The 24,838-nt window shown below is 48.8% G+C and overlaps 2 protein-coding genes across 4 annotated transcripts; one reads left to right on the plus strand and one right to left on the minus strand.

Moving 5' to 3' along the window:
* The first annotated feature begins 460 nt into the window (after window positions 1-460).
* On the plus strand, window positions 461-1,351 carry PRLH (prolactin releasing hormone). 3 transcript variants are annotated; one of them, XM_042822436.1, is made up of 3 exons: window positions 461-496; window positions 815-976; window positions 1,147-1,351. In XM_042822436.1, the coding sequence occupies exons 2-3, from the start codon at window positions 865-867 to the stop codon at window positions 1,311-1,313; spliced, it is 279 nt and encodes a 92-aa protein (XP_042678370.1). In that variant the 5' UTR covers window positions 461-496; window positions 815-864; the 3' UTR covers window positions 1,314-1,351. The 3 variants fall into 3 exon arrangements, with proteins under 3 accessions (XP_042678370.1, XP_042678368.1, XP_042678369.1); XM_042822434.1 differs by lacking the exon at window positions 461-496 and having other exon boundaries at window positions 547-976; XM_042822435.1 differs by lacking the exon at window positions 461-496 and having other exon boundaries at window positions 547-961.
* A 686-nt stretch (window positions 1,352-2,037) lies between these two features.
* RAB17 (RAB17, member RAS oncogene family) lies at window positions 2,038-6,931 on the minus strand. The gene is made up of 6 exons (XM_042822433.1): window positions 6,765-6,931; window positions 4,899-5,058; window positions 3,741-3,892; window positions 3,396-3,521; window positions 3,100-3,193; window positions 2,038-2,484 (listed from the first exon to the last, which is right to left on the minus strand). Exons 2-6 carry the CDS (start codon window positions 5,053-5,055, stop codon window positions 2,372-2,374), a joined length of 642 nt encoding a protein of 213 aa, XP_042678367.1. The 5' UTR covers window positions 5,056-5,058; window positions 6,765-6,931; the 3' UTR covers window positions 2,038-2,371.
* Window positions 6,932-24,838: the final 17,907 nt, after the last annotated feature.

The following is a 24,838-nucleotide window of genomic DNA, read 5'->3' on the forward strand; positions in this document are numbered from 1 at the left end:
TCCCCGCTGTGCCCCCTCGCTGGAGGGCAGCATGAAAAGCAATGCAGCACTGCTCGGGGTGAGCACTGCCAGGGGTACCCAGCTGCTGCTCCAGCCCCACGGAGCAGGGGATGCTTGGAGGCGGCCGTGCGCCTGCTCGTCCGGGCAGGGACCGCGTCTCTCCCGACCCCTCCCGCCCCCAGTACGGGTGGAATTCTTCCCCCTCGTCCCGAACCGCGTCACGTCGAGGACGGAGATCAGAACGCTCCCGAGCGATGTGCCTCGGCCGGCTGGAGATAAAATTATGGCCCTCTATGAGTCACGAAAATCCTTTTCCTGATTTGACGAGAGCGAGCGCGGGGGGCGGCGGGGAGGGGAGATGCCTCGGCTCTGTCCCCGCCGGGGCTCGTTTCTGACATCAGCACAGAACCGGGCATAAAAGCGGCGAGCGGCGCCCCGGGGCGCACAGGGAGAGCGCTGGGCTCCGCGGGACGGCACCGGGCGCTGCGGGACCGAGGTAAGCGCGGGGCGAAGGGAGCGCGGCGAGGGCTCTCACGGCTGCTTTCCCCGAACCGACGGCTTCGGCTGCAGGTGGGGCTGCTGCAAACTTCATCTCCTCCCACCTCCTGGGATTGAGCCTGCCGCCGGTCCCGGGATGCTGCGATGGGATCCGGATGGGGCTGGCTTTCCCCCATGGCATTCCCTGATGGCGTTCCCGCGGCAGGGACGCGCTTTCTCCATCATTTCTCTACCAACCAGATCAGGGTCCAGCCAAGGGAAGCCGCCGGCTTCGTGACACCCTCAGAACGCGATTGCTCTGTATATGTGCCCGCAGGTTGGGATTGTCGCCGTTTGCCGAGCCGCTGTCGAGGGAGAGCCTCGGGGATGAAGCTGGGGGCCACCTGCCTGCTGTGCTTGCTCCTCACCTGCATGGCCCTGCCCGCCGCCGGCCGCCTCCGTGTGCACTCCATGGAAATCAGGAGTAAGGAGAGCAGGAGTAAGGGAACCCCCAGGACCCTCCCTGGTCCCCCCATAGGTTCGAGCGGTGTCGCTTTGCAGCAGCCCGGCAGGCAGTCCCGAGCACTCCTCTCTCCCCTCGGTCCCTTTCTTTCTTCCCCACGCGCTGTGCCTCACTGCACCGACTGTTTCTCGTCTCTCTCTTTGCAGACCCAGACATCGACCCCTTCTGGTACACCGGCCGTGGCATCAGGCCCGTGGGGCGATTCGGGCGACGGCGAGCACTTGGGGAAAGTGCCCAACCCAGGGGGGCTGTCCTGCATCCTGCCTGCATCCCCCCGCACACCCAGCCCCCCCGGGAGCAGCAAAGTGCCTGAGTTGAAGATGCGGGATGCCAATAAAAGCCTTTTTTCCTCTCCTCCTACATAGCGCTGACTCTCTGCTCCAAAACCCAGTGCTTGGGGGGGGGGGGTTGGGGTGGGACAGGACATGAGCTCTAGTGATGGTGGTATCACCTAAAATTAAGCCCTGGGGGCTCTCCTGTCTTTCTGCAAGAGAATCCTATGGGATCCCCACAGTGTCAACACCCCTGAGAACACCAAGCCCCCCACATCACTACAGAGCCCCTGTTTTCATGGCATAGGTTGGGAGGGCTTCACTCACGCTGTGACACCCCTCTCACAAATCTCCATTGCTTTACCCATTCCCCAGTTTGCAGTGAGGATGATGTGGATCCCAAATGCAAGCTAAGGATGGACAGCAGGGATCAGGACTGCCTAAGGAAGAAAGGGTTAATCTGGGAGGAATGAGGCAAGTGGCAATTAGCTGCTATCAAATTAGCTGCCTAACTAACAAAGGGGATTTAGGCAGGAGGAGGAAGAAGCTGGGAAGGATTCCCCCATCCCACACCCATCTCAGTGCTGGGCAGGTGTCACAGAGGGTGGTGGTGTATAGGGGCAGGAGAGGGGAGATTCCTGGCCATAGGAACCAGAAGTTCTTGACAGCTGGAGCATCTGATGAGGACTACATTGCCACGCTCTGGTCCTCACCATCTCCAGACCTCCTGCACATTGGCACCCAGGGCAGAGAAAAGGATGCGGCTAAGATGAGCTGCTTTTTATTGGCAGTCAAGTCTTGAAGTTGTTGGGATGGGCTCCACAAGCCAAACTCTCTTGAGTCTGGGGAAGCTGGCGCATGGCTGGGGCAGGGGGATGTCCCCAGCCGGGCTGCTTCTTGACAGTGGACTTCCCCACTCACTTCTGGAGAACACCATCACAAGATCCTGTTGAGGGTCTGCATGCATTCACTGGCAGAAGATGGGCAGAAGGATCATTGCTCCACATTGACTGTGAGCTATCCTGTGTTGTCACCCCTCGGCCACCGATGCCAACAGCACAAGGTCCAGCCCCACGTCCTGTGAGGAGCCCGTGGCCCCTCAGACATGGCAGCACACCCTCTTCGTCCCGCTTGCCCGCAGGTCCAAACGCTGCCTGCCACTCGTGGATGGGACAGCTGCCTTCTCACCTTCACGCCGTAGGAGCTCTCGGGCTGACGGGGAGCACAGAGCCACAGCATCACCTCTCTTGTCAGGGCATGGGGGTCAGCCAATGCATGTTGGGATGCACCTGCTGCTCTGTCCCACCCTACTGCCACCATGTAGGTTCCTCCCAGCAACTTCTAGCCAGCGTGGTGATGTCATTTGAAGGACAGATGTGCTGGGGCCACAGGTCAGGTCAGGTATGTATACCCAGGTCGGGTACTTAACCCAAAAAACATAGTGGCTTTGATCTCTGCACCTCTAATGCTGCATCTTGGCATGGAGTTGTCTGTCCTAGGTAATGCGATGCTGTGCCACCACAGCCACTGCCTCCTCCAACCTGGCAGGAGGGACACAAGCTGTAAAGCAGCCCTTGCTTGCCAGCTGGGCTTTGGGGAGAAGCCACCTGTAGCCTGGAAGCATAGGCAAGAAGAGCCCATTGTCTTCTCTAAATATTCTTCTTATAGCAAGAGGTAGAGCAGAGCATTCACACTGGTTCCCAGTGTGAGGATGTGGCATCAGACTGGGGACAGAGCAGCTCTGCTGTGCCCCATGTTGCACAGGAGGTTTGGGAGAGCCAGGACCCATGGTTCCCCCACTTTGGTTCTCACCTGGAGCCACCTTACCTACGGCCATAAAGATGTCATTTACTTGGTGGTTGGATTTTGCAGACGTCTCCATGAAGAGCAGGCTTCTGCTCCTTGCAAACTCTTCCCCATCCTAGGAGGAGAAGAGCAGTATTGTTTCCCCTGTGCCAAGGGACAGTGTAGCCTTGGGGACCCATGGGGACAAGGCAGGGCTCCTGAATGCCACTCAGCAATGGGGAGACCACCTGGCAGAGCAAGAGGGATGCCACGTGGGAAGAAAAGGCTCTGCTAAGATGTGTCTTAATGCTTGCAAAGGGGACATGGTGTGTGCTCACCTCAGCTGCAATCTCCCGTTCATCAGCCAGGTCTGTCTTGTTGCCCACCAAAGCAATGACAATTTCATCAGGAAGGAACTCCTTCTCCAGTTCCACCAGCCACTGCTTCGCTCTGTTGAATGTTTCCTGGGGAAAAGGGATAGCCACTCCTGATGCAGATACAGGAAACTTTGATAGGAGCCCCTGGGCTCTGCGGTTGCTGATGCATCCCAGTGGGACACTTATTTGCTTAGAGTTTGTGATCCCTTCTGCTTTATCAGGGACACATCCGGATGCCTGTCCCACCAGCTCCACTGCCACATAGCAGTGTTTTCATGTGGACAGGATGTGCATCCACCATCTCACCTTATTAGTGAGGTCATAAACAAGGAGTGCAGCGTGGGCACCACGGTAGTAGAGGTGGCAGACACTGTGGTACTTCTCTTGGCCAGCCGTGTCCCAGATCTCCAGCTTGATGGTGGCTGTCTCTAGTTGGATTGTCTGTGTGAAGAAGGAGCCTGCAAGATATGTGGTGGAGGGCTCTGGTCTGCTGCTGTAGGGGTGGTGACAATGCTGCAATGCACAAAACTGGATGGGTTTTTCTCAAAGGCACCCTGAGCCAATCAGCTCACATGGTGCTGTGTAGAGTTTGGCGTGGAGATGTCTGCTTTGATGACAACACCACTGCTGTGGTAGCTGCTGTGAATGACAACAGGGTAGGAGATCACAGCAATGTCCAATAGAGCTATCTGAACCTGAAGAGTTTCACAGCATAGCCATGGACTGGTGGTGGGCAGCTGTATGTGAGCTGCTCAGTCACGGCCTGAACCTCTGATTGATAACCTGAAGTGAGCCATGAGTCAGCCAGAGGAGCACAGGTGAAGGCAATTCAGCTGTGCTCCTAGACCTATTTGAGAGCTGGCTACCAGTAGGGAAGAATTTCTTCTGGAGATCTGCTCTGCTGGAGTTTTGTGAGTGAGCTCAGGACACAGGTGAGCTTTCTATCTATTCTCTTTTTGTTATCATCATCTGCTTTGCCTAACTCTCTTGTTTATTTTGTAATTATAACATCTTAATATTCACTGATTATACAGTAACACTTGAAGGGACAGCGTGTCACCAAGCAGGGCTGGTGGCCCTTCTTTTTGGCAGCTTTGGGTGGACACACAAGTTTTGATGTGTGCCCTGCCTGGGGTTGTTCAGCATGGTTGGGCAGAGCAGAACAGTGGGAAAGAGGTTTGCCCCACTGTGCTCCTGGATCCACACCTGGGTGAAGAACCTCGAGCAGATGCTTCTGAGGTGTCCAAACAGGTGTAGGTGTCCAAACAGGTGTAGGTGTCCAAACAGGTGTAGGTGTCCAAACATGTAAAAGACAGATGGGACTGTATGATTTGGAACCCAGGTTCCCTCACTTTGCTGCTAAGCTGCCTCCAATGAGCAGAAGTAAATCGAGCCTCTGTGGTTTGGATGTGGCTTTGCTTACAGCACAAGGCAGAAGGAAATGGATCGAAGCAGCTCACTCACATCCTACAGTAGGCAGCGACTCCTTGAAGTCATTTTTCACGTATCTGTAGGCAAGGCTTGACTTTCCCACTGATGTGTTTCCCAGCAGGACCATCTTGTAGATGTAGGTGGGACGGTTATCCCCCGGGGAGCTGCCTGGCACCACTGTCTGCGCCATGTCCTGCAAGGAAATTGGCTCCATCACAATGTGTCAGCAGTGATCCCAGGTCCACCAGCATGAATTCACTACCAGTGGCAGTTGGGTGAGCGTGGTTTGGCTTCAAAATAGGCTGAATTAAACATAACAGCCCAGTGTACCTGCCATTGCCTTGGACTATCAGCTGTGATCAGAGAGTGGAAATCTTTAAGAAGAAACCTGATGCAAGAGGCATGCTTGCATGTGGACAAGGAGATTTGTTTGCATGCATCTCCTTGAAGACGCAGAAATGTTCTTTAAGGACATGCTGGGGAGAGCTGCTGACAGAGAAACATAAATTAGGAGTGTGCCTTGCTCTTGAGCACCCCTTCTTGGGATACCTTACGCTGACATTGTGCACTTATTGAGGGATTGGGTTAAAAGTTACACTGGGATAATCCAACTCAGTCTCTGAGCAGTGGGTTCACACCCCATGCCCTTCTCTCAGCCCCGTGTCTCCCTCCTCTTACAAAAGCCCCTTGTTTCTGCATGCTGCCTGTCCCTTCATTTCAATCTCTCCCCTGCAATCTGGCAGGCTTCAGGCCTTTAATTTTTCTCTGTGCCTCACCTGTTTGCCCCCATAATCAATGCAGGCTGCCTTCACAAGAAGCTGTCTGAATTTCATCTGTATATGAGCTCTGTTTCTCATTATTTCATACTGCTGCTTCTTAAAATGCCCCTGAAGCTATCTCAATTTAACCCCAGAAGATTGCATTGATACTTGAATAAAACTCACTCAACAATTACTGCAATTGCAGGAAAATTTCCTTTCAAACTTCTCCTACAAGCAAACAGCTATTAAGGACAGGAAGCTTTGCCAAACAATTTCTTTTTCGTCTTGAGAAGATGCAGGGGGTGCACCTCCCTTTTCATCCGAGGAGAACAGCAAGAAAGCAAAACAAATAGAATCATAAATCGGAATATCCCGAGTTGGAAATGCCCCATAAGGGTCTCCAAACCTTGGCCCTGCACAGCAGCACATAAAGCTGAGTCTCTCCAAACCAGAAGCTCTAAACTAAAAGACACAAAAACCATGCGAGATGCTTGCTGACTTTCTGTAGAGATGTAGAAGCTCCTTAGAAAAAGCAGGACCCCAGTATTACAGGCTGGGCTCAGGGCTCTGAGCTCCTGATGGAGCTGTAGCTGTCCCTGTTCATTGCAGGGGAATTGGACTGGATGGCTTTTAGAGGTCCCTTCCAACTCCAACAATTCTGTGAATCTGTGCTTCTGCCCATGCGCTGTGATTCTGCAGTGCCCAGCCCTGCAAGTTTGGCCCATGAGGTCTTTTTGCCCCAGATGGTGCTAGCAAACTGCCTCCCCACTTTCCTGCTGCTGACGTTCAGCTCAGTGGCAGTCACTTGGTGTACAAGCAGTCTTAAGCAAAGTTTAGTAGGAAACACAAAAACCTGAGCTGCACAAACACTTCCGTGTGCAAACAGCGCTGGAGAGACGTAGTGCCGATTTCTCAATGCAATCTCCTCTGAGCTGAGGTCATTAATGACCCAGATGGACAGAAATAAGCTAGCAGCAAGCAGAGACCCCTGCACTGGCTGGGGATTCAGAGAGTGGGCTGCCTTTATGGCCATGATCAGGGGCTGTTTTTTGGTGGGAAGGCAACTCCCATGGGTCTGGGGGGGACAGGTGGCTTGGAAGAGGTGGGTGCAGCCGTACAAGGCAGAGGAAAGAGTTACCTGTACGCAGCCTTGCTTTCTTCCTACACGGGGGTCGCAGAGGACGGGAACGGCCTCAACAGATGATAACAGCCTCGTCCGACCTCCCTGGCTGCCTCCTTGTTGCAGGAAAAGAAAAGCGAAACTCAGGCAAGGCAAGCCGGCAGCTCCTGGAAAATGGTGCCAAAGTTGACAGGTGAGCTGGTGAACCTTAAACCCTCCTGCTGGTAGGGAGAGGCTGGGATGTAAACCCTGCCCTCTGCACTGTCACTCAGTTCCGTGGCTGTTTTGTGGCATCCTGCAGCAGAGATTGAGGGCTGGGTACAGGGCAGGCTGGAGCAGGCTGTTACGGCGCAGCAGTTTCTGCTGACGTGGGTTAGGCTTCCTTCGGTCTCGTGCCAGGATGTAGGTTCTGATAACTCGGACCCGGGGCTGCCAAAGCGCATTGTTTTTTTGGAGCTGGTGGGAAGCAGCACACCCACTTCTTCAGCAAAGGGCTTCAGCAGACAAGCCAGCAAGGGGCAGACAAAGAGAGGAAAAAACCTGAGCACTTGGGCTTCTCCTGCTTTTCAATTAAACTAATAGCTATAGTTAGCACAGGTGGCTGGGTGCTTCGTAGGAGGCTCTTGTTCAAATGCTCACATCCTCAGGGGAAGAAGCACAATGTGTTAATGCGTTGGGATAGCCCATCAGGGGCAAGAACAGGGAGATCTGCAGATCGTTAACAACCTAAATGAAGATAGCTTTTGTATTTCTAGCACTAGCCTCATGATATTTAGTACCTTTCTTTCAAGCAGCAGCTCCTAAATCTTTCTGGGAGTGCAACAAAGCCTAGTCCTAATGGCATCAGGGAGCAGGGAGAAAGAAAGAGTCCTAAAGGGAAAGGATGAGGGGAAATAAAAATAAAAAAAGAGAAATTTAGATTGGATATAAGGAAAAAGTGTTTTACAGTGAGGGTAGTGAAGCACTGGCACAGGTTCTCCAGAGAGGCAGGGGATGCCCCATCCCTGCAGACACTCAAGGTCAGACTGGACAGGGCTCTGAGCACCTTGTGGAGCTGTAGGTGTTCCTGTTCACTGCTTGGCAGTTGGACCAGGTAGCCTTTAAGGGTCTTTTCCAACTCAAATAGATTCTATGATTCTAAAAGCCAGATCAAAAACACTTATCCCTGTTGTGCAATGAAGAGCACGTCTTGTGATCTCCAAGGTCTGACTGATGGGGCTCTGTTACTTCTCATATGTGTACTGAAACACCATTTACAGACAGCCAAGTCACAGAAGTCACATGAGAGGAAATCCCCCACTGATTTGAATCAGTTTTGTAAGCCTGCCTGAGTTGTGTTGGCTTGCTAGCCAAATGACAGGGAATTCCTTTTGTCTGGGGACACATCCTCCCTAAACTGGCTCACTTATGCTCCTGTGCACCCTGAACAAAGCTGCTTTTTCATAAGGCAGAAGAGTCTCTCCTACCCAGGCTCCCTCTCATGGGCTCTACCCAAGCCAGAACGGATCTGGGAAGCCTTTGAAGAAGATACCTAACAACCCTGGGAAATCACAGACCATCTGAGGTTGGTGTAATTTTCTCAGCACAGAAATGGCTTCCAGTCCCTTGCCTGCAGCAGGTGGGAAACCAGCATTCTTATGGTATTGTTCTTTTTTCAGGGCTTTAGGTGAACAGTGAATGGTTACAGTGGTACAGCGGAGGGCTTTGAAACCCTTTCCCAGGGTTTGGGAAAGACTGAGGTGCAGGGGGTATCGATACCTTAAGCTGGGAATGCTGCAGGATGTTTCTCATCACAAATGAAAATCCAATGGCTCCAGAAAAACTTGTTTGTATCCATATATTCAAAATACGGGCCTGGGAAACACCATCAATGTTCATTTGGATTTTTGGAGTTATATTCCCTGCCTGAGGATGTGCCTGAGATGAGGCGGATGCTTTTGCTGAGAGCTTTGATAGAAGGCAGTGCCTTAAGAACTGGCTGGTGGAGACAGTCCCGGGCAGCCCAGGGATGTGTCCCTTGGGTGGGCACATCATGGATGGGGCTTCCTCCAGTTCCCGGTGAGCCAAACCCACTAGAGGGCATCGCTCATCCATGGTTTCAGTTAAATCTCATTTCTGCACCAGGAAGCCGACAGACAGTAGGCAGTGGCAGGACAGATGGATGAGCGGCTGCCGCCAGAGCTACACCCAAACCACCGGTTTTTCTCCAGTTGCTCCAAAGAAATGGCCGAGCTTCTCTGCTGTGATGTATCTTGCTCGACTGCTCATACCCAAAATAAGCTTCTCTGGCTGAGACTAAGCATTGCTAGTTTTCCCAAGAATAGGGATTGCCTTCAGTTTTATGCTTGCCTGATGTAATGATGCCCCGGGAGTGATAGGAATCGAATATTCCAGCCCAGCATTGGGTGACCTGAACACCTCAAAAACCACTCGCAGACCTTTCTGCACTGCTCTCAACCTTTCTCCTTGGAGGACCTTGTGACATTTCAGTAGGGCACAGGTCAAAGGTTTTACTACAGCCACCGGGCAAGAATAACTCCAGTAATCTCTTCTTTCTGGCTCTGACTGCTGCAGGTTGTTTCTCTGTGCCTGTTTCTCTGAGTAAAAGTTGTGCAAGGACACTGACCTGTCTGGAGAGCCTCTGGAGGGCTCCTTTTCAGTGGTGTGTGCTGGTTCCTCCTGACTCTGACTGCTGCAAGGAAATATTAGCTCATCAATACGAGCAGCGCAAATCACCCCGACTTTAAGGAGGAGCTGCAGGATTGAAAAATCAGCAGCATCCAGAACTAAGGGCACTGCCTGGAGGTTTGAAAACAAGACTAGAAACTTGCCTGCTGCCTGCCCATAGGGAGGGCTGCTTTTTCTCCTTAGTTTCTGTCTCCTGCTTCCCTTCGCTGGTCCTTTCTGTCTGCCATCAGTGTGCTGCCCAACGCAGGGGTCTCACCTCCATCCTAAGAGTGGCTGAAACAGAGGGAAGACCTCAGGTTGCTTATAAATTATCAGTTGCTTAGGAATTGTTAAATGCTTAGCTTCAGCTTGGGTGCTTTTATACAGCTATCTGTTTGATAGCACCTGAATTCTGCTGTCGTCCTGAGCCACAGGGTTAGTGACTTTACGGCTCTGGGCTGTGCTGAAAGCCATTTGATTGCGAGCTCTGGTTAGCTGGACACAAGTGAGGTTATGGTCTGATTTAGCTGGTGATGGGCATACACAGCCCAGAATTGAGGGTCAGAGAAATGTGGCTTTCCTAATGGCCTTGTCCATGTGATCTTGGCTTCCAGACCTGCCATAGGGCAGACATCTTGTCTCTGCACTGCCAACTTCAAATGAACAAGTCACTTGTGTGTGAGTATATATAGCATGCCTTGCTTTTGGGATAACTATTTTAGTTTAGCCAGCCCTGCTATAAATAAGCAGAGTCCATCCGTGGTTCTGAGCTCGCACTTGCAGAGCCAGTCTCCATACTGTCCTCCTTTGAGCATGGCTCAGAAATGCCCTGAGTGTTTCAGAGATGAATGGTTGGGGAGCTTGAGGCGTGCTTTGAGTGAGGTGGGCATGCTGCCTGAGCACTGGTATGGGCATGCAGTGTGAACATCACTGAACCTGGTCCTGGGAGCAGGACAGCAAATGCAGAGCTTCAGAAATAGGGAGAGGCTCTTCTTTTTTTGCAAGTCAACTTGTTTTGAGAAGAAACATCTGAAACCACAGTAAGTACAGCAAAGTCAAAGCAGTCGACCCCTCAAGAGGTCACAAGAAGTTATGTTTATCACCTGCAAATGGGATCATTTGCTATCAAACCACCTTAAAAGTGCTGTTTAAAAAACTGTGTTAAAAAACACTGTGTAAGCTTATGCAAGCTTGGTTTAGCCCTTTACTGCTTGTATAATCAATAGATATCAAGATGTTATAATCACAATATAATCAAGAGAGTTAGGCAAAGTAGACAACGATCACAAAAGAGAATTAGTGGAAGAGCTTACCCTTCAGCTGAGCTCACCACAAAACACCAAGAGAGGTGATCTCCAGAAGAGATCCTTCCCCTCTGGTAGCCAGCTCTTCAATAGGTCTAGGAGGAGCCTGGCTGCACCCCTTTCAGCAGGGCAGCTGAATTGCCTTCACCTGTGCTCCTCTGGCTGGCTCATGGCTCGCCTCAGGTGATCAATCAGAGGTTCAGGCCGTGACTCAGCAGTTCCCATACACTCCACCCCTCCACAGCATGAACCAATGATCAGGTTAACTAAAGGGTAAGCTTTCCCTAATACAGAGATCCGGTATATCGCGACACTTATACAATTTTATCGTGACGTGTGTTGGTGCAATTCAAGACAAGTGATGATCAGTGGATGTCTATATTCTTCTATGGGCCAGTGCTCGATGATGTGACTGGAGGCACGAGGTCCTGAGGTGCAGGTCCGTTCTATGTTCCATCAGTCCCATGCAGACCATCACTGGGTGTTGTACGTGATCTGACAGCAACACTGGAACACTTGGTGGCATTTTGTTCCTTACGGTGTTCCTGAAGGCTCACAGACTCACAGGGAGTAATACAGATGTTTCACAGGTATCAGGAGGGGAACGTCTGCTCTCCAGGGCAAGATTCAGGCCATATTTCTATCCTGGGTCAACACTTCCGCTTGTACTGGGGCACGTCCTGGCCGCCTGTACCACCCCTGCTGGCCAGATATCTGCGGCTGCATTACGATATCAGGCACCAAAGGAGGTGTCCTGATCTGCCACAGGGACAGGATGGGGGTCCCTTTATCAATAAAGATCGGAGTGTAGACCACAATATCAGTAGGCCATGTACCTATTACTGGAGGGACTGCTGAGCCTCCCACCTCCAATAGTTTCCCCCAAGGTGCAAGTAGGCCACACCACTTGGGTCCTACCTGCACCTTCCAGGGCCATTTTATTTTATGGGTACCCAGCTCTAAATTCTCAGGGGCAGGGAACAGAAGATTATTTTCGTTACCAATCTGGGGTCTTACCTGATGATCAGTGCCTGTAATTTGGATCCTAAGCAGGGTGGCCCATGTCATCTGCAACATTCTCAGGGCACTGGGTCTGCCATCTCGAGGTCTTTCATTCAGGTCCCGCAGGGTTTCATACAGTCTTTTCGTCCACCCCTGCAAGGACTGGGAGTCTGCCTTCAGGGCAGCCTTAAGAATACCGTTATAACATTTGATGAGGCCTGCCCCCGTTGGATTATATGGCAGGTGGAATCGCCATTCGATGTTGTTTTCTTCTACCCAGCGCTGTATCGTTGCACCAGTAAAATGAGTCCCTTGGTCGCTCTCGATGACTTGAGGTGTCCCGTAGGCAGACATCAGTTTAGTGAGTGCCTTGATGGTATATGCCTGGTTTGCTTTCGGTACTGGATAGGCCTGCAGTAGCCCACTTGTAATGTCGACACAGTTCAGGGCGTATCTTGCCCCTTCGGAACGAGGAAGGGGCCCGATGTAATCGACCTGCCATCGCTGGAGAGGATTGTGTCCCCTAGCAAGATGGGCTGTTGTTTCGGGCAACGATCTCGGTCTCATCTTGGAGCAAGCATCGCAATCCTGGCATGCCTGGATGATATCAGATAGTTGTATGGGCAGTCCCCATGCTTTAGCAGCTGCCCACATTGTCTTTTGTCCAGCATGCCGTAGCTTCTGATGTAACCAGCGGGCGACGTTCTCAGATGGTGAATTCTCAATCCATCGAACTCAGGCCAGTGTGTCGGCTTCATCGTTTCCCGGTGACTGTAGGGGCTGATGACCAGAAACATGGTAGACACGTACAGTCCTGTGTTTGACCGTATTCCATATATCTAACCACATGTCTTTGCCCCAGATCAGTCGGACGTGGATAGTCCATTCCTGGGTGGCCCACTGTGCAATCCAAAGAGTGAGCCCCCGGTACACAGCCCAACTATCTGTGCAGATGTTCAGGATACCATCACCAGGTTCCTTGGTTATAACCATCCACACGGCTCGCAGTTCTGCCCATTGGCTGCTCTGACCATCCCCCTCATCGAACCAGATTGTCTCGGTGGAAGGATGGTATGCTATTGCTCTCCACTTGCTCAGGTTGCCCTTGCTGGACCCATCTGTGTACCAGGCATCTTCAGGGATAGGATATTTTTCCCTCCTGAACGGGACTCTTCTCTGGCGGAGCGACCAGTATTTCTTTTGGTGCATCACTGTGATACGTAACTGGGCCTAGGATCTTCTGGAGTTGTTCTTTCAAGGGTGATGAAGACAGACTGCTCCTTTGGCTGAGATAGGCGACCCATCGTGCCACTGTTTGTGCTTGGGCCACCCCTGTCTTAGGAAGGTGGGTCAGATCTTTCACCCACCCCTGAATTGGCAGAGTGGTCTTGACTATAACTGCAGCTGTTTGAGTTATTGGCTCTACTGCCTGTAATGCCGAATAGGCAGCCAATAACTGCTTTTCAATCATACTGTATCTTTCTTCTGCTCCGTGCCAAACCTGAGACCAGAAACCAATGGAGGTCCGAACAGAACTCTGGCGTTGCCACAGGCCCCAACCGAAGCCGTCTTGAGTAACATGAACATCCAACTCGGCTGGGAGGGTAGGATCGAACATACCCAATGCCTGAGCTTGTTTAACTGCCAGTTTTGCTTGTTGGAAAGCATCCTGTTCGGTTTTCCCCCAGTCCCATAGCTGCCCCTTTTTTGTGAGTCTGTATAGCAGCTTAGCAGCTGCGCTAGGGGAGGTATAAAGGAACGCCAATAACCCAATATACCTAGAAACTCTTGCAGCTGCTTTGATGTTGTAGGGACTGGGAACGCCTGAACCTTATCTATAACAGCACTGGGTAGCACTTTGGTCTTTCCTGACCAAACCACCCCCAGGAATTTTACGGACAGGCCTGGACCTTGCACCTTTTGGGGATTTATAGCCCATCCCCTCTGTTGCAAATAGGCGGTTAATGAATCTGCTGCCTGTCCTACTGCCTCCAGTGAGTCGGATGTCAACAGGAGATCATCAGTATAATGATATAGGTGAACATCATCAGGTTTTCTCCAGTCAGCCAGGTCACGCGCCACTAGATTGTGACAATACGTTGGTGAATGCACGTACCCCTGTGGCAGGACCTGAAAGGTCCACTGCCTGCCTCCCCACGTAAACGCAAACTGATCTCGCGATTCCTCAGCAATTGGGATACTGAAAAATGCATTTGCTAGATCTAGGACACAATGATAGGTTTTTATCTCCCTACTCAATGTGTCCATTAGGGAGGCAATATTGGGTACGGCCGTACGAATAGGTGGTGTGACCTTATTTAATTCTCTGTAATCTACTGTCATCCTCCATGTGCCATCCAACTTTCGCACTGGCCATATGGGGGAGTTATATGGGCTGTGTGCAGGTCTTATAATGCCCACTTTTTCTAATTCCTGCACCGTTCTCGATATTTCATCTTGCCCACCCGGGAGTCTATACTGTCTGACGTTAGTAATCCAGCACGGTTTCAGCAGGCAAACAGGCTCATGTTTCGCATGGCCTCTTAATATTGCCTGCACCGCCCGGATACTGATACATCTTTGTCGAAGTCTGAACTCTCCCACAGTTGTTTGGAGAGCCAGACCCCATAGAATATCTGTGCCCAGGATGTATTCTTGGACTGGGGCAATAGACATCTTGTACTCCCGGGGTGGGAGACGCCCAACCCCCAATTTTAACCATGTTTGGGTGACAGGAATAGTCTGTCCCCCAAAACCACCAATCATCACTCTGCCACCATCAAATTTTCCCGGATCTCCATAGATAATTGATGTTTCTGCTCCCGTGTCTACCAATGCCATCACTCTCTGAATATTTTTTCGGGACCAATAAATCATTAATTCTACATAGAGCCTCCAGTCCCCTCTGGAGGCCCTACGGGGACTAACATCCCTTGTCACTCCATGAATTGTGCTAGGGCCAGTTCTTTTGCTTCCGATGGCTCAGGCACTGTGGCCCGAGACACCTGAGATGGCTTTTTTTTTCCTATTTGAAACAATAAAATCTTCTAGGTTCCATGTTATTGTTGGAACCCTCTCTACAGCTCTTACCCTTGATTTTTTAGGGTAGCTCTGGAATTTTTGATTGTCCTTCAGTTGCCTCCAGAGCTGGAAAAGGACATGGTTGGGCTGGCGGTCAATCTTAGCAAATTGGACCCCAGCCCGAATTAAATCATTAAACATTTGTTTTCGAGATACCCTTATGGGTCCCGATGGAGGAGCTCGAGTAGCCGGCATTTTGGTTTTCTGCTTAATGTATTTATGCTGGCTGTAAAATTAGGAACTGTCATTATAACCCCACAAAGCCTGAGCAAGTGCAAGTGTATAATCAATAGATATCAAGATGTTATAATCACAATATAATCAAGAGAGTTAGGCAAAGCAGACAACGATCACAAAAGGAGAATAAGTGGAAGAGCTTACCCTTCAGCTGAGCTCACCACAAAACACCAAGAGAGGTGATCTCCAGAAGAGATCCTTCCCCTCTGGTAGCCAGCTCTTAAATAGGTCTAGGAGCACGGGTGAATTGCCTTCACCTGTGCTCCTCTGGCTTGATTCCTGGCTCTCCTCAGGTGATCAATCAGAGGTTCAGGCCGTGACTCAGCAGTTCCCATACACTGCTTTAATCCCCCGGCCCATACTGACAGGTATACGATGTGCTAAGGTAGGAATGGCCAACCCACTGGGACAGCTTGTAGTAACTCGGAGCAAAAGCTCATGCTGAACAGAAAAGAAAGCAGTGTCTGCACAAAGATTAGGAACTGTCATGGGCTGGTAAATCCCTGTCTCTGCTGTTTCTCCTCCTGTGTGCCTGCAGTAACGTCTGGAAGGGACGCCACAAGATCAACTGGAGCTCACCTGTGAAGCCTGGAGACCAGCAGTAACCCACTGATGATCCCACAGGTAAGGTCTGTCACTGCTGCAACAGAGTGTGAAAAAGTTGTTCCATCACTCCTGAGAGGAGGAGATGTTGTGCTTCACTAATGAAAAACAGGCCGTGTTCCTCACTGCTGCACTGATGGTGAGCTAAGAAAGATTCTGAGGATCTGCAGAATTGTAATGATGAACAGATCGTTCACACCGAGCCTGTTGTGCACTGCTTCGGGCTACTGAAGTGCTGGCCTTCCTGTATTAATTATTAACAGTGCTAAAACACTCCAGAGATTGGCTTAGAAACATCAAACATGCTTAATATTAATGGCTCCCAGATGATAGCTGACAGTGAACTCTTGAACGTGTTAAAGACCAAGGAGGAAAATAACTACTGAATACAATAAGCATTTTCAATATTAATTACAAAGAGAATACATGTGTGAACCACAAGAAATGCCTTCCTATAGCATTTCCTAGTGCTTTCTTATAGCTCTTTCTGCTATCCATTTGAAGAGGCTGATCATGTTCTTTACACACATGGAAAGAAGCTTAACTTGCTTGGAGCACAGGGAGGTAATGAGACCAGCCACTCACCTCCTTGTACCTGAGAGGAGTTGCCTGTGGTTCAGGACTGCTGCCCACTTATGCTGCTTTCTTGTTTAGCCTCCTCCTTTCTGATTTCTGGCTGATTCCTCAATAGGAATATTTTGCTATGAATGGTTTGCTTAGCCCCAGACTCCGCTGCATGACTCCTACTCACCTTGCCAAGAGGGCTGCAATGCAGCCCTGCTTTGGGTCCTGGACTTCAAAGGGTGAGCCACCTCCCGGAGGATGCAGAGACAAGGAGATCCAATGTGGGAAATGAGAGACACGCCATCTGACTAAGGACAGATTTTGCAGTGTTTTACCTGATAAAAGCACTCAAGCTCTCTCTGCCACGTGCCATGAGCTGCTCAGTGGGCTGCTTTTTGCCAGTGGGGGTATCAAATTTAAGGAGATGTACTCTGGCTGCTCTGATAAACTTGGTGGCTCCTGACCAGCTGGTTTACACCATGAGTGTGGGATAGGAGCACTGCCACAAAGAGTGAGCACATATGGCTTGTTCCCTTAGGAAACCAGGCTAAATATGGCTGTAGGCAGCACCTTTCTCTTCTAGTGAGGAGGTCGCTGACAGCCATAAATATCTCCCAGCTCAATAGTCTCACCCAAAAGTGTTTTGCTTCGCTGTGTTCCCCAGGCAGTTGTAATGTGTGCAACTGCCAATGCTTTGCCAGTGTTTGGAGAGAGAAATATTTAAGTCATGTTGTCTAGCACAGGCTTGGAAAGCAAGTGTGGGTGTGAACATAGGGTTTTATTTTGCTGGAATCCCCACCCAGATTTGGGATGTACAGTGCAGACGTGTTCACAGAGCGTTGTGTGATGGAGTCTGTGTCTCCTTGCTTTGTCGTGTGCCAACGGCCGCATGGCATTCTTACTTTTTTCAAGTCGTGTCTAAACTGTTGGCTGGTTTTCACCTGGTTCCTAGCCTCGTGCTTTGGGTGTGATGGGTGCAATCTGGAAATGCATGAAATCGTTTAACCTGTTTGAGCCTGAGCAGCCTTGCCTAACACCAGCCACTGCAGGAAGAGCAGCGTGCTGTTACACAGAGTGAAGCAAGTCATCTGTTGCCAGTGAGCCAGGAAGGAACAAAGATACCTCGAGGGGGAAACCATTATCTGCTATTACCTAGAGCAGCTCCTTTTAAAATTGAAAAACGTATTAAAAATTATTTTGGGAACTTCTAATTAGTTTGTCGAGGCACTAATGTGCTCAGGATGTTTCAGAAACTTTAGTAACTGCCCAGAAAGAGGCTACAATAGAGAAATAGGTCTTTCCTGCCTTAACCCACTGCTGAAAGGTCAAAGAGGATGAAAACTTGTGCAGAAAATGAGGTTAAGCAACACAGGTGGTGTCTGTTAAGTTCCTGGGGATCTCCCTCTGACAGTGCCCAGCCCTGCATGACTTCAATCTGGGAACACTGCAATAAGGAGCTTATATTGAGTAGCTGTCCCCAGAGGAATTTACAACTAGGAGAGCCAGAAGGCAAAAGAAAGAAAAAATGGAGACTTGCATACGGGCATCTGTTTCCAGCCTGGTGTTTGACAAGCCACGCAGCCAGCTATGGACATGGTGGTTTGTAGATGCAAGCAGTCGTTTTCCTTTCTGCCCAGCTGGAAATATTTTTTTTTCTTTTTTAGAGTAGCTGAAATGAAAGCATTCTGTGGCCATTTGGTGAATTTAGAAAAACCTTCTTTTGTTTCCACAACTGGCAAGAAATCTGTACACTGGAGAATTTGACAGCTCCTGCTCAACTTTTCTTGGCTCTTCGTCGAAGGAGAATAGAGGAAATGATTCCTTCACATTCCTATGGGGAAGGATCAGAAGGTTTTTAATACCGTAATAATTAATGCTGCGGAACAGCCAACAGGAAAATTGCAGAGGATGGTAATTGGATGGTTGCAGGAGCTGACTGATGAGTTGGCTTGGGGTGCACAAGGGCAGGGGAAATACCCTGAGCAGATGAGTCAGTCCCAAACACCGTTCCTGGTTCCCTGAGCATGGAAAAATGGGAATGCTATGGATGATAAGAAAATGTGTTATGGCTTAAGACCAGAGGCACCCTTAGCTCTAACGTGCTGTAAGTGCAGTGAGTCTAAAGAGCTTCTTTTCTATATTCTCTGATGTTTTCTTACTGTTATCTTCTTTCACTTCCGAGTATAGGCCAATGTCTTTGTTTCAGGAAACTATAATGACCTGCCTTCCTGCCCTGCTGGTGATTAGCACAGCTGGAACCTGAATTCTTTAGCACCAGCATGGCTTATTTTAGGTAAGCCAGGAACTACCTGCTGCTGCTCTGGGTGGATGAGCAGAAAGGTGAAAGGAGATTAGGTAACTGATGCACTGCTTCAAGGACATAATGCAGAACCACAAGGCAGCAGATACAGGAGCAGTTCTTTCTGTCATTAAGTGGTTGGAACTGAGAGAAGACAGGGCAATAAGTGAGTGGAAGATACTGAGACCTGAATAAGTGTGGAAGATCTCCAGAAGCAAAGCACGGTTATGTTTTCCTGCACTTTAGAAAAGGCACATTCTCGCTCTGATCTGCACTTTGCATGAATCTGGATGAATTTCCATAGGGACAACAAAAGGTTCCTCCTTCCTCTTCTTCCACTCTAGCAAGGGAATCAAACTGCAACGCAGTGTTCATATAAGCTTTTCCAAAACAGTGTTCACATGCCGTTTTACAGGACGGTATGACTAATTGGCACAAACAATCTGCTACAAACAATTGGTGTTTTCAGACCATATGTTGTGGCTATGTGTTACGGCAGTCCCAAACAACTCGAGTTTAAGAAAACTGGGAAGGCCTGTGTGGAAAATGTAGCTCAGCTTGGAATGTTTGAGCCAGGAGTGGATGAGGCCACACAGCATGGAGCAGACAAAGCATGGGAAATCCAACAAGAAGGAAGCATCCAGCCCTTGTAAGCAGGCCACGTGTCCCCCTGCTCTCGTGTCTACGCACTGTCAGAGCAGCAAAGACACCAAGGCAGTGACAGAAGGAATACTTCCATACATTAATCACAAAGAGATGCAGAGCCAGCTCCAGCTGATGTAATGCATTGTTTTCGCCAAAGCTATCCCTGTTTAGTCTCGCTGAAGGAAAACTCATCTGCTTTTTGACAGATGTACATGCAGCACTCCCAGATGAAATGTGCCTATCGATCTCTTGCTGCCTTTGGCCCAGGCTCTGGGAGAAAAGGTGTAGGGGTCCACTTCTTGCCTTGGATGTCTTATCACTGCATGATCCTGCTGTTTGGAATGGAATTTTATCCCCATAGCACTTCTGGCAAGTGAAAAGGTGAGCGTTTTTAGGCCAGGTGGAACTGATGCATGATGTATTCTTAGATGGTTCCTCCAAGAACAGCTTAGAGCTGTCTTAACACTTAGCTTCACAGCAAGAGGGGAAGCCAGAGGAGGAGGAACAGCCAGATTTTGTAACTGGAGGGAGCAGATAGTGGTACAGATTACAAACAGCAGCCCGTGACTCTGTGAGCCAGGCACTGCCATCAGCTGCTGTGCAGCAGCCTGGGACAGATTTGGCTCCCTATAACTACAGCTGCTTTGGAGCTGGCTTAACTTTGCTTTGTGCCAAAATGCTAAGAGCTGTGGTGTGTCTGCTCCTAATTAGATCAGGTCTGCAGAGGCTGCCATGAGGGAGCTCCCGCTATAGCCCAAGATGGGCAGTTTTCAACAAGCTCAGTGAGAGTTTTCAAATTGCAGGTGAGTTCCCTGCTTGGCACGGTAGTGTAGAGCATACAAGATTACAATGCTGGGATTGTGTCATCCAGTCCAGGAGCATCAGGACAACCTCTCTGCAGCTGCAGTGGTGCTGCCTGTGATAGATACTGTATGGGAACTGCTGAGTTATGGCCTGAACCTCTGACTGATCACCTGAGGCAAGCAATGAGTCAGCCAGAGGAGCACAGGTGAAGGCAATTCAGCTGTGCTGCTGGAAGGGGTGGAGCGTTGGCTCCATCTCTCCCAGACCTAATTAAGAGCTGGCTACCAGGATCTCTCCTGGAGATGTGCTCTGCTGGAGTTTTGTAAGTGAGCCTAGGATACAGGTAAGTTTTCTATTTATTCTCTTTTTGTTACCATAATCTGCTTTGCCTACCTCTCTTGTTTATTTTGTAATTACAACATCTTAATATTCATTGATTATACAGATGCTCACATCTCAAGCCTCATGGTAGGGAAGAGAGAGTGCGGTGTTTGGGCTAGTGCTAGTGTTGGCAGCCAAGCACTCATGATAATGCTCGCAACTTCTTTTGGTTTTGTGTCCAGAACCTTGGCAATAAACACCAGATTTCCAGACTGTAATTATGTATGGCCTGTTTAGCTGTAAGTTTTTCTGCTAACTTGGCTCCAAACTTTACACAGAATTATCTGCAGATCTTCTTTCCAAAGGAGTTTATAGAAAAGAGATGTAGTTGTTCTGTTTTTCATTGGACAAGCCAACTCATCTCAGAAAAGATCCTCCTGCTGCTTATGCTAGCAGATTTTTTCTCTGCAGATATGCAAGCCTGAATGCTTCTTAACATGGGTAAGCAGACAAAGGGACACCATTTTAGGTAAGGTCACATAGATGCTCCATGCAATGGTATAAATATTTGCATTGGAAGACCCTTACCTGAAATGTTCGAACATTAAACATAATTCTTCAGGTTTTTTTGTTGTGATGATGGCACACAACCAAACCAAGACTGATTTATGGTCTCAGAACTTCCTTTTCTCTGTCATTTCTAGCTGATGAGATCATGAGCTTAATCCTTGACATGGGATTTGCAGTCTGCTTGGTTTCATTCCATTTTGTCTCAAGTCCTTAACCTCTTCCTCCTCCTGTATGAGTTTACCTTCCTTTACTGATGTTGCTTCATACACTGTCATCCAAGTATTTCATTAGTGCCATCCTACATGCACTAGGGTGCCAATGAAAATATTAAATTAAATCAAGCCCAGGGCTTTGAAAGACTCCCTCTGAAGGAAGAGTCTTCGTTAACATCGAAAGAGGCTCAATTTAGAGACCTTGAGATCCCCAAAGTGAAAAAGAGAGCAAGGTGTTTGGCTGCTGGCGGTGTACAGGTTTTTTTTCTCTAGTCCTTTTGAAGTTCATCGTTGAAGGCCGCCGTTTTAAGGACTGTCAGCTCAAGTTCATTGATCTCCATACTGGAGCACCTTGGGAAGCTGCTATCAATCGTGGCTTTGCTGTGATCCCTTACTTCATAACCAAAAGCCCCAGGATAGTAAAGTCAAAGCCAAGCAAGGTTCCTAGCCTGCCAGAGCTCCACTGATGCAAATAACGACTCAGCTGACCTGAAGAGTCGTAAATCTCACCCAGACGAATCTGCACAGACACTAGCAGTCTCTTGGGCCCTGTCCTGGCAACATGTGAAAGCATTTCCCATGAGGGTTCATGTGCTGAGGAAGATCACCCTAGGCTCCTTAGGAGGTGTAATAAAGTACAAGCCCTCTAGTTGCACCAGTGTTTCTTTCTGAAGTGCTTCAGTACCAGCACATATTTGTCTGTGATGTAATTTTTTCCCATTAATAAATCCACAGGCACTGCAGGATACCACCGCTGTTATGTTTGCAAAATGTTACCATGTTAATGGAGCTCTGCTCTTTTCAAGTATCTTGGCAATATGAAATATTGGCCTCTTAGGTTAGGTTTTCTGAAGTATTTAAGCATTCCACTTTCTTTGGACTAATGGACATCTTGTTAAAGCTGTTAGACTTCCTTTCTGGCTCGCCAGATGCCATGATCTTACAGTGGAGCAGAAGGTGACCCTGTGTTTTCTTTCTATGCTGTCAGCTTGCCACTGGTTTCCTCTATCCCAGGTTTTAAACCCAATAGAAATGTAATCATACTTTGCTGCACAAAATGTAAAACCATCCATTTTATTATGTAGAAATGGTCTACTGAGTACACAAGCAGCAGTAGTTTTAACAGGCGATGGCTTGTTCTGGCTCTCAAGAGTGTGGTTTTACAAGATGGTTTGGTTTAAGAGCAACACAGAGGGAAAATTGTATCTTTGGGATGTGCTCTGCATGAAACAGCCTCCTTGTACGCAGGATATTGGAGAATTATACTCTTAAAATAAAGCCCTTTGAAACTGGCATGGGATACTCAGGCTTGCTTGAGTATCATTAATCAGTTATAACTCTCAGACAAAATGGGTCTCGACTTTGTGTTGCTTGTTAAAATAAGAAATGTGTATTTCAGTACTTAACCTTCAGCTGCAGGCACTGTACTTCGTAGTGCAGCCAAAACTAATGTATTTGAATGATTATTTCATATTTATTTGGACAAATTCTGTATATATAGTGGTTTTATAACAAGATGGCTTATTTTGACTGTATTTAAAAGAAATAATTACTCTAAGTGTCTGGAATGTAGGCAAGAAGTGGGATTCCTTAAACTATAGTGTGCATTCAACGTGGGGCTTGAATTCTGACTTGTAATTCAGTAGCTTCTTCCATTCCAAGTTCCGTGTTGTTGGGGTTGTTTGTTTGTTCTTTATGAACTCCTTCAAATAGATTTGCAGACATAAATCTGCTCTATGCAAATCTCAGATTGGCTATAAGGGGCCCAAGGCCTTCAGTCAAGCAGCGAGAATGCAAATCATACTGCACTGCTGAACTGGAAATTCCTTGCGTGGATACAGTGATGCAGCTGCACAGGTGGCTGAAATCCCTGCGTAACACCGGCCTAAAAATAAGGAACTGCACTGTGTCTTTAGCCAGAATTCCTCAAAGGGCAGGGGCAAATTCAAGGATAAGGTCTCTGGAAACAAGTTACGTAGAGCTTGAAACAGCAGTAGTGCTAAGCAAGAGAGATGAGGATGGCTGCAGAAGGAAAACCTGTAGGATAGCGAAGAAAACAAGTCATAGTGAGACTTTCTCCCATAGCAAGGCTTGAATCCATTTTTAAGGCCCCTGCAATGCCTTGCAGAGCATGTTTGGTGCTTTTTGTTTTGTTTTGTTTTTCACTTGTGTGGACACTGAGTAAACTTGACTCCAAATCTCAGGACATGGCAAGTTTGTTTTCAATGCCCGAGCAAAGCGAGGATCTTGTGTAGCTGCTGCTTCTGACAAAAAAAATAATAATAAATTATTTGCTCCCTGTGAAGGCCAGTGGTAGCAGATGCAAGAAATAGTATTGATTGAATACCACCGCTGAGTCATGGTAAAAGCAGTGCATCCCCTACAGCTGTAACACGAGCTCTGAGAAATTAATAGACACTTAAGCAGAACTGGAGCAGAGGCAGGGTGAAGGAGAAGATGCGACTGGGGATTCCTCTTGAAAGTGAGTCTGAACAGGATAAACCTGTGCAAGGCTGCAGGGTTGCAGTTCAGGTGATGGGGCCACGGGGTGCATTCCAGCTGTGCTCACTGGGGTGGCTGGCTCCAGTGTGTCTCCCAGGGCTTGGTTTAGAGTTCCCTATTACTCATGTCCTTGCAAGGCAGTGGCTGTCCATCAAAGCTTTGTGCGCAGCCTTTCTGAGTGCAGCACATTGCCCTGCTGAGGAATGAAGACAAAAGATTCAGCGCAGGCACCAGCTATAAATAGTCACCTTGATGTCACTCATATAAAAAGCAACAAGTGACAATTAAATAGTTTCTGGAGAGCAAGTAGCAGCCTGGATTGTATGGAGGGCATCTATACCCATCTGGGGACAGGGATTCTGCTAGAACTAGTTTCTTTTCCTGGAGCAGCAACCAGTTTCTTTATGATCTGATAAGTGCCGTCTTGGGAAGGTTGATATATTTAATTGTTTGACATGGTTTTGAATTTCAGGACCAGCCTTCTGCACAAACGGCCCAAACCTCAATCTTTGTATGTGAAAACTTCCAGATAAACGTTGGCTTTGGTGTGCATGGACTGCCGGCTCCAGTCCGACTGAGAGCACTGTGGGCACTGATGTCGTGGCAATTTCTGATTTTAGAATGGGTCTGACCTGTAATTTACTGCTGCCCTGCACTCTGGGTGTTTTCCTGTCTTTTCTAAGCTCTGAATGTTAGCCTCTGAATGATTTAAGGCTTGGATAAACTAGAATCTGTACAAGCTCTCCTCTCGAGCATCAGTCTCGGTTTGCTTGGGCCGTGTGTGGAAGCCACCAGCAGCCTGGCAGGGCTCAGGGGTGGGCTGCAGTGGGATCGAGCCCTGGAGTCACTGCAGAGCAGTGCAGAAATCAGCTCTTCTGACTCATTAAGGTTGGAAAAGACCACTAAGATCATTCCAGTCCAACCCTCAACCCATCCCCCACGGTGTCCCTCAGCGCCACATCCTTTTACACTCTCAGGAGATTCTGGGGCTGCTCAGAGCTAGTTAGCACTGCCTTTTACCTTCATCAAGTTTGAATTTGTAATCAAATTAAGTCGCAGACACTAAATGCACCGCTCTGGTCTTTGTCAGCAGGCGGATGTGTTTGGCAGTCCTGTTCCTATGAGGTGCCTGTGTAGCACGTTTGGCGTCCTGAGCTGGAGAGACCTATAGAGAAGGAACTAATGTGGACTGGAATTGAGGTATGACGAGGAATCCCTACTTTTTTTTTTGCAATGCAAATTAATCTTCATCTGGGGTAAGCGGACAGGTGTTTGACACCA

The sequence above is a fragment of the Centrocercus urophasianus genome, unplaced genomic scaffold (genome assembly GCF_019232065.1).
Source record: "Centrocercus urophasianus isolate 14NV4802_14NV808 unplaced genomic scaffold, USGS_Curo_1.0 seq_20, whole genome shotgun sequence".
NCBI classification, from domain to species: Eukaryota; Metazoa; Chordata; class Aves; order Galliformes; family Phasianidae; genus Centrocercus; species Centrocercus urophasianus.

Bases quoted from the DNA above. Each gene is read 5' to 3' on its own strand.
- PRLH (XM_042822434.1), top strand. From the start codon at position 643: ATGGGATCCGGATGGGGCTGGCTTTCCCCCATGGCATTCCCTGATGGC. The intron at 977-1,146 runs GTAAGGGAACCC...CTCTCTTTGCAG, and splicing joins CAGGAGTAAGGAGAGCAGGA to ACCCAGACATCGACCCCTTC.
- RAB17 (XM_042822433.1), bottom strand. From the start codon at position 5,055: ATGGCGCAGACAGTGGTGCCAGGCAGCTCCCCGGGGGATAACCGTCCC. The intron at 3,893-4,898 runs GTGAGTGAGCTG...CATATCTTGCAG, and splicing joins GTCGCTGCCTACTGTAGGAT to GCTCCTTCTTCACACAGACA. The intron at 3,522-3,740 runs GTGAGATGGTGG...CCTTTTCCCCAG, and splicing joins TTTATGACCTCACTAATAAG to GAAACATTCAACAGAGCGAA.